The sequence below is a fragment of the Rousettus aegyptiacus genome, unplaced genomic scaffold (genome assembly GCF_014176215.1).
Source record: "Rousettus aegyptiacus isolate mRouAeg1 unplaced genomic scaffold, mRouAeg1.p scaffold_m13_p_6, whole genome shotgun sequence".
NCBI classification, from domain to species: Eukaryota; Metazoa; Chordata; class Mammalia; order Chiroptera; family Pteropodidae; genus Rousettus; species Rousettus aegyptiacus.
This window is the reverse complement of record NW_023416309.1, coordinates 2471268-2480024: the sequence shown is the minus strand read 5'-3', so window position 1 is coordinate 2480024 and position 8757 is coordinate 2471268. Positions and strand designations below refer to the sequence as shown.

Sequence of the window (8757 nt, the reverse complement as noted above, 5' to 3'; positions counted from 1 at the left end):
AAAGTGAAGGCTGCAAATTGAATTTGATCCAGGAATTCCTTTCTCCAAATTTTGGCAAAATTCTGGAAGAGGTACAAGCCACAATGTTTAGTGAACATGTTAATGGAGCATTAACCAAAGGGGAGAGGAGCCTCCTCTTCTCCCTTTTCCAGTAAATAGTGCCCTGTGGGTGTCTAGCTGACTAGAGGACCCTGAATAAGCAGAGACAGAGTGTCCAGGGAAGGGCAGTGCCTGTCCAGGAGAGCATAGGTTTTAACTGGTTCATTTAGTTCATGCTATAGCTTTGATTCTTCCTGTTAGTGTGACTGTAACCTTGACCTTGAGGAAGTCTTCAGGGTAAAGGCCAATGCAACAGAGAGTATGTGGGCTTGGTATCACAACTGGAATTAAATCCTGGCTTTAGCAGTTTCTGACTGGTAGTTCTGAGCAAAATGTGAGACCTTCACATGCCTCCATCTCCCCTTCATTTGTAAAAGTAAATATAAGTGTTTATTATCTTATAGTTGCTGTCTGAGCCACTGAGTACAGTTCTAATCCCAGCTAGGTGCTCAGAGCACACCCAGCCTTCCTCTGTGGCTGTCCTCACAGTCTCGCTGCTCTACTCACACCTTACTGTTTCTCTGTGTCTGCCTGTGGCTTCTACTTGGCATCCCTGAGTTTCTCTCTCCCCTTGTTCAAAAGGGTAGGTCACATGAGGGGCAGGGGACAGCCATCAATCCTGACAACTCATCACTTTGCTGGGTTTCAGCTTCATAGATGTGATAGTGATAGTATCACTACCCTGATATGACAAAAAAGAACACGCTTTAGGAAACATTACAAATGAAGCAGTAAAAGTGATGGTCTTTAGTAGAGGCCTAACTTGCTGCATAACCATGTCCAGAGGATGGTGCTGTTGCTTTCATTCTCTGTCTGGGGTAGGCCAGTGCTGGGGAAGCTGGTGGAAGAACACTGCCGTGAAATGGAAGCCAGAGCACATTTCTTGGGGTCACTCCTTCATGTTTTGTCTCAGCATATTTGTCCACATTGATTTGTCCTGAGCCACAGGTCGTGCCAGCCTTCCAGGAGTGAGAGAGGCTGGAGGCTCTTGGGCCTTGTCTCCAGGGGACTTGGTGCCACAGGTAGCTCAAGACAAGAGGCCATTAGGTCCTCATGCCAAACCAGTAACAACTGTGTAGTGATCCTGAGACAGAAAGATCAGAATAAGAGTGTCAGGAGAGGGGCCAGAGGGGGCGACACTAGAGCTGGGTCCCGGAAGGTGGACTTGGGCTGTGAAGTTGGGAGTTGGGTGGCCAGGACAGTCACCTAAAGGCTGAGAACAGGGAGTGTCCTTGAGGGTGTTTGATTGTTGTTAAGCACCTGAGCAGGGCCATAATGAAGGCAGATGCTAATAGAGTTGTGTGGACACCACGTGCATGACTTAGGGCCGATGTGTCTCTTAGCAAGAGTCAGAGCCTCTCTTCTGATGTAGGGAGGTCAATGATGGCATGGGGACTAACTATCCTTGTCCACTTACACATGCTCATGCCCACATCCACATATCCACATACATGCCCTCATACAGGCACATCCATTCACCCCCAACATGCAAGGACATTGCCCACATGTGTCCATCACCCCACAGTAGCTCATCTCCATGCTTTCCCCTCCATCCATGTAGGGAAGAAAGGGCCTTCAGGGAAGGGTGGACAGGGAAGGGTGTGAGGCTGGGAGATCATCAGGCCTAGGACTCACATGCACAAAAGGCCACAGAAGAGACGTTTGACTTTATTTCCAAGTAAAACTTTGTTGCAGGCACAGAAATATACCACCAGGACTAAAAGATATCCATCACTCATTTTATGATAGAGCAACATTGTCGTACCAGGAATTATTATTTTCTATAACTCCAGTAATTAAACAATGATATTTTATTGCATTTTTATGTTAAAGCTGTTCATTAGTTCCATGTAAACATTTAGCACAAATCTTTTTTTTTTTTTAATAAACTGGGAGCTTCCACCAGTGGAAATGGCTCAGGTCTCTTTAGACCTCCTACAGGCTTTGCTCTGGCAAGTGGTCAGAAGGGCCATGGAGTGAAATTGTCACCACTTCCAGACTTTTCTTCACTCCACCCCATTCTATGTGTGCCTCAAGAGTTAGAGGAGAGAATGAAATGCAGAGGAAACAGAAACTCTGTCTTCTCTTAGGGTCAGTGAGGTCTGAGTCTGGTTCTGGGGCTCAAGCCCAGGACAAGGGCTAGATGCACACTACTCAAGAAAGCCAGCAATGCAGGCAGAGCTGGCTGTGGCCTGTAAGAATCTGAATTCCCCTGAGATTTCTGTCTCCTGTGTGAAGTCCCTGTGGATGGAAGCCCACTGCAGTTGAGTTGGTTCTGCTGAGTAAGTAACTGCAGAGATGCAGGCCATAGGCCGCCCCATCCCTCTGGGTAAATTGTGCCCACCTCTCCCAAACCATCACACAGTTTGAGTCCACAGGAAGGAAGTGGCCTTGTGTGAACCTGCTGGCCATACAAGTGCTATGCCAGCAGATCAAAACAGCTCCGGCCACAATGCATGCTTTGGCCTGAGTGCTGCTGTCTTGCACATTTTCCATCCTGCAGTTGGTTTAGGGGTAGTTTTTCAGTGACTCAGGGTGATCTTAAAAAAAACATTTGGCCACTGAATCATCACAGGCACTGAGCAGTTAGAATGAGTCCTGGATGTGGCAGGCAGTCCAGTCACACTGGTGAGTACTGGCCAGTCTCTGCCCAATGCCCCACACTCCCTACCTCCCAACTTCTAATTTTCTTTAGCTACAAGATCTGCTAAACTGCAGTGGGGCACATGGGAAGGTCCTGGACTTTGGTGATAGATAGACTTAGGTAAACCTGTGAGATGGAATTAGGCCATTGACTAGTGCTACTTGACCTGCCTGAGCTTTGGAGTCATAACACCCATCTCACTGGATTGTGGGAATATGTGAAATGACAGGTGTAGAGCATATAGCCTTGTTCCTTTCCTCTGCACTCCCTGAGGTTATTGGTATAAGCCCCATCCTCCTCAACTTCTTTTTATTTCTCTAAGTCTCTGCACATCATCTACCTGTCTATACCACTCTGGCTCACCTTCGCTCAGTGTTCTACTAATTCTGGATTATTTTTCTCTTTTCCTCCTTTCGTCATATCCCTTTCTACTCCAACAACCCTTCGAGGCTTCCCTCTTCTCCCCAGATCCATACCTACTCTTGACATCACCTTCCCCTGCAGTTAAACCCAGTGGTGTGCATAGATTGAGCCATGGGAGGGACAGCAGGCCTTTACTGTGAGGATGTGACAGCTCCTTTTCCTTCCAGGCTGGCATGCAGATGGACTTAGTCTCTGTTGTGCAGGGGGACATAAGACCTCTCACTAGCACTCCCTCCCCATCTGGCCTCCCCCACTTGCAGGCCAACACTACCTGCACCCACATTCTGCCACACTCATCCCTTCATAGTGGTACTTGAGGGTAGGGACCCCCATGTCATCTTTGTAGAGGATGGAGATGGGGCTCAGTTTGGTAGGCACACAACAGGCCTTGCCCACCTTCATGGGAAACTTGAGATGCACCAGGGTCTGGACAATGGCATGTTTTGTTGGGGTCACATCATCAGCCAGGGGGAAGAAACAGCCACCTTTGCACTCGTAAGCATCATACTCTTTGGGTGCAATGATCCAGCTGTCCCAGCCAATGTCCTCGAAGTTCACTCGTAGGGAGGTCTTCTGACAGTGGTTGTTGGCCCCAGCACTTCTCTTCCGTCTGGCTAAGGACGACCCCACAGCCATGTGGCTTTCCACATCCTCCTCCTCCTCCTTGTTCTCACCTGCATCCACTGGGTTATTGCTGGACAACTTCTTTAGCACAGTCTCCTGCTCATGGCCAATCATCTCCCTGAGCTCCAGTCTGGTCTCCTTGGTCCCATTGCTGCGGTCATTTGAGAAGACAACGAAGAAGGGCAGGGTTTTGGAGGCTGGAGGGACACTGATATCCAGCTTATCACAGCCTTTTCTATGACTCTCCACGGTCACTTCCAGTTTATTTTTGCTCTTTGTGGAGTCTGCTCTGACCCACCGCTTCACAGCGCTGGAGACCTCAAAGGTCTCCCAGCCCTCGTCCCGAATGTCCTGGGACACCAGGAAGGTCTTGGTTCCTGCAGAAATGTCCCATGTATCTGCTCCATCCAGAACATCATAAATGACCATGTTTCCTTTCAGCTCATGAGAGGAGTCTTCGTGACTTTGACAGGAGATGTAGAGTCGGAGCTCTGCCCTGGTGATCTGCTCATGCCTAGGAATGGAGATGTTGAAAAGCAAGATGTGTTTCTGGAAGGGGAAGTCTTCTGTGGCAGATATAGAGATGGCATCTGAAATGCAAATACCTGTTGATGAGCATCTGCTGGGAGAGTCTGGTTTATGACAACAAAACTGAGATTCATGGCTCAGATGAAAGGGCATTCCGGATGACATTATCAAATTTCTATTTTGTTTCACTCAAGTTCTTAATGTAGAAGAGTATTCTGAAAGGTACATTTGGGATCTTCCAAAAAAAAAGAAAAGGCAGGACATGCTTCGCATTGGAGTGAGCAGGTCAAGGTATTTATCGAACAACTACTATGTGCTCAGCATTGCACTAAGGCCTTTGCTATATTTCACTTAACTCGTCACACTGACACTGAAAAGATCGAATTACTATTCTGCTTTTACAGATGTGGAACCTGGGATTAGGGTATTTAAGTGAGAAAGTACCCACATTCTATAAAGATCCTCACTTAAAAAATTACCAAATAAACAAAACAATAAAATATACTGTCAGGTTCTAAGTGTCAATTTTAAAGGAGAGATCCTGAGAGGGAAAGCGAGATTTTAACATTAAAACAATATGAAAAATCTCTGCATTTAAATAGTGGAACAATCATTCAGAATCATAACTTTTGAGCAAAGTAAAAGTGGACAACTTTTTTAATGTTTATGGTAAAAATATATATTAGCCTCAACTGCTTTGTCATGTCAAGCAAAAATGGACTTGCCTTTTAGCCACACAACTGTCCAGTTTTTCACTTCTGACTAGCACATGGCCATTAGCATGTCTCTATTATACCATGGCTTAGTCACAAAGAGGGAAGAGAAGTTGCATTTCATGAGCAGTTACCATGTGCCAACTGAAGGCAGACCATGTGCTATCCTGAAAACCAGCAGGTTTTGGTGTCTGATAGACTAAAGTGCCAATTGTGGCTCTGTCCCTTCCTATGCTTATGGTCTTAGAAAAGTCCTGAGTCTCTCTGTGCCTCAGTTGCTTCATCTACAGAATGGGGCTCATCCTTCCTGCCTCTCAGGGTTAGTGTGAGGCTTCAACAACATGGGGCATGGAACTTACCCAACACTGTCACTGACTCATGGTAGATACTCAATTTATATTTCTGTGTCCTCTCCAGACCATCCTTCCCACTAGAGCATGCCACCCGTCCAAAGCACATGACTTTTCACACAGTTCTCTGTGGCACCCTCACAGCTATTCTAGGTCCTACAGAATGTGCTGAGCTTTTGTGGCATATCTATAATGAGGAGTGTCTGTGAGAGGTGCATCAGTGACCTAATATGTTCTTACTGTGGCATGCCTTGATAATGGCCGTGGAACTGCAGTCAGACATCTAGAAAGCAAACGCCCTCCCTCCTGAGCCACATTTAGACTAGCTGTGAAGTCTATGAAGGGAAGCATATTTGGCCTCCACAAAAGTGCTGGCCACAGGCAGAGCTAGGATCAGATCAGAGCACTCAGGACATGGACAATGCTGGTGGGTAAGGGGAGGAGTGTTATCAAGATGGCTCTAAATGCTGGACTCCCAGACTATGGGATCTGGTGATTAGGTCCAGCCAAATAAGCCCAGCCTTCTCCAAATACAGAACTTACAGACATGCCCCATGGGCCTGGTGAGATGCTGGTAGATTGCATTTAAAAACAAATAAATAAAGCTCATGTTTTAAAAATCAGGCAAGTTCACACAAAAACTAGATTTGTTTTTCTTTTGGGCAAGCAGAAAATCTGGCACTGCTGGGCATGTATTGTGACCAAAGGGTTCTTTAGATGGGGCATACACTCTGCAGGCCAGGCAGGTCTGGATTGCCCTGGCACTGAGCAATGCCTGCTAGAGTTTCCAAGGATCCAGCCCAGGAGCAGAGAGGCCTGGTGCTGTTGACTCTTTAGAAGGAGACTGCAGCAGCGGGGAATACCTGAGCTGTGCAGACAGGTGGGCCTGGGTCAGAATCCAGCTGCTTAACCAATAAGTGACCTAGGCAAGTTCCTACAGCATCTGTGAGCCTTGTTTCTCTGCTTACAAAATCAGTCATCTGCATTGTGGGTTGAAATAAGCCCTAAGGTTAACACTTGTTATCTTCTAATTCTCCTAAATCAGTAAAATTATTTTATATTCAGAAAATAATTAAGTACTCCTCGAAATTTATCTCTCAGAGGAATTTATCTGGTTGGTTGGAGGCTGAGTCGTCTGTGTATAAGTGGGAAGGAAATAGTAAGGAAAAGGGGACAAAAGGAAAGGATGGAAGAAAGAGAACTGGCATTCCCCCCAGCTCTGGCTGAGTTAAATGTGGCACTGGGTCCTGGAAAGGAGAATCTTCTAGAGCAGAGCTGCCCAGTAGAATTTTCTGCGATAATGGAAATATTCCATTATCTACACTGTCCTGTAGGGTAGTCCTATGACTGTCAGACATTTGAATTTACGCTAGCGAAACTAATCAACTTTACTTCATTTTAATTAATTTAAATTGAAACTTAAAGAGCCTCGTGTGGCCAGTGGCAAACATACTGGACAGCGCAGCTGTGGACCACTGCGTCCTTCCCCCAACCCCCAGGTGCCAAGGTGGAGCCAACTCTACCTTCCACGCTGAAGCTGCGCACGATGTTGGACGCGGGGGTGGACGTCTTGTCGGTGGTGTACCTGTTGTACAGGTCGATCATGTACTGAGGTGGCTCCGCTTGGGTTTTGTCCTGGGAAGGAACCCCGCTCAGGTTGAGGCTGCGCAGAAAATCCACCTTCATGTTCTCCAGAAACATCCTTAGGTCGAAGGTGCCTCCCTCATGCTCATCTCCAGGCCCCTCCTGCAGGTGGTGGACAGCGTCCCCTGCCAACGCTCGGCCCCGGCTCTCCAGAGGCTTCCCCTGCACAGAGCAGGTCAGCAGGGAGAGTACAGGCAGGGCCACCCACAGTGCCCTGTGGCACATCTTGGGATGGCGAGCTTGCCCTGGACAGGAGACTGCCGGCGGCCACCTTGTGTTAGCGGGTGTTGGGAGGAGCCCAGGAGGAGCGGGCCCGCATTGTCCTGCCCGCAGCTCTGCACCAAGCACCCTGGCCAGTTCCCAGGCTCTCACCCGCCGTCCCAGAGCGTCCTCCACTTGTTCTTATCTGGTCCTCGATGTCAAGCTCCAACCTCTTATCTAAGGGAGCTCTCCTTTAATGAAGGCTCTATAAACATCTGACAAACACACAGAGCTTGTGGGAAGGACATGGCCTGCTGCAAAGAATCCTAATTTCTCCACGGGGTTATCGCCCCCTAATTAGGATCTTTTCTCATTTCCTTGCCAGCTCTATTCGAAAGAATCTCAAGACAGGGTGACATATACTTCATCTTCTGGGCCACAGAAACAAAGAATTCAGGAAACAAATAAGACCAAAAAGTCTTCCAAATATAGAAAAAACGGGAAACTCCTAGAAGACCTACAAACCACAGGCTGGAGTGGGTGGATGGTGTAGGGACAGCACCAAGGCCAGTAAGAGGGTTGCTCACAGTGGAATCAAGACCTGCAGGTGTGGCTCCGGTATGCTCTTTGCCTCAGTTTCTCATCTGTCAAGTGAGAGTTCCCAGTATTAGAGATTACACTTCAATTTGGCACAAAGTTCAATGAGGTGATGAAGACGTCAGAGTCAGACAAGATGAAGATTCAAATTCCATCTCCTTCTCTGCAAGTGGGATCTGGAGCAAGTCACTTCTGGTTCAGAAGAGAGTTGTAAAGATTTAGATGATTATGTGCTAAATGTCATGTCAGTCACAGTTAGTCCAGGTCAATTGGTTGGGTGCATTCTGGCTGCCACTTCTCCGTCCCAGGTCTGAGTAAGCTGGGAGTCGAGCAGGAAGCCCTGTGCCTCCCAGACTATTCTTTAGGGACACCACACATACATAGAGGCCTGCTGCCAAGAACCCCAGAACAGCTCTGTCAATGGTCTTGGGAAGGGAGTCTTTGCGTTTATCAGAGGAGTGGCTGCGTAGGCCGCATTTCTTAGTCAGGAGAACCATGACAAAGCAGGGGGAGGGGAACTCTGAAGCCAGTACATGCCCAAGAGACATCCCCCTGGCCTGAGGAAGCTGACAAAATCCAGTAGGGTCCTGCAAGGCCCCAGGGTCTTTATTATTTTAAGAGCATCATGTCCACACTAAGGTTCTGATCATTTCCATCATGTGTGGGTTTGAACAAGGCAAAAAAATGAACCTAACTAAAAATACTCTAGGGATCTACTTTGAGGAGGGTTTGAAGATGAAGTTTTTCCATGCTGGCAGTACTTCTGGGGAGGGTGACAGTGAGCTTAGCAGATTCAGGGAGCTGTAGGAAGGGTCATGGCAGGCTGAGGTCAAAGATCCCAGCGCACACTCTGCTTTTCTCCCAGTGGGGGCAGGGTGTAATCAGGAGCCCGGGAACGGCCAGGACTGGACAGAACTTGCTGTCCCCATTCATT

General features: G+C 47.7%; 1 protein-coding gene across 1 annotated transcript; it reads right to left on the bottom strand.

Moving 5' to 3' along the window:
* Positions 1-1753: 1753 nt before the first annotated feature.
* Positions 1754-7509, bottom strand: GDF2 (growth differentiation factor 2). Its single transcript, XM_016142840.2, has 2 exons — positions 6905-7509; positions 1754-4380 (listed from the first exon to the last, which is right to left on the bottom strand). The coding sequence occupies exons 1-2, from the start codon at positions 7248-7250 to the stop codon at positions 3434-3436; spliced, it is 1293 nt and encodes a 430-aa protein (XP_015998326.1). The 5' UTR covers positions 7251-7509; the 3' UTR covers positions 1754-3433.
* Positions 7510-8757: the final 1248 nt, after the last annotated feature.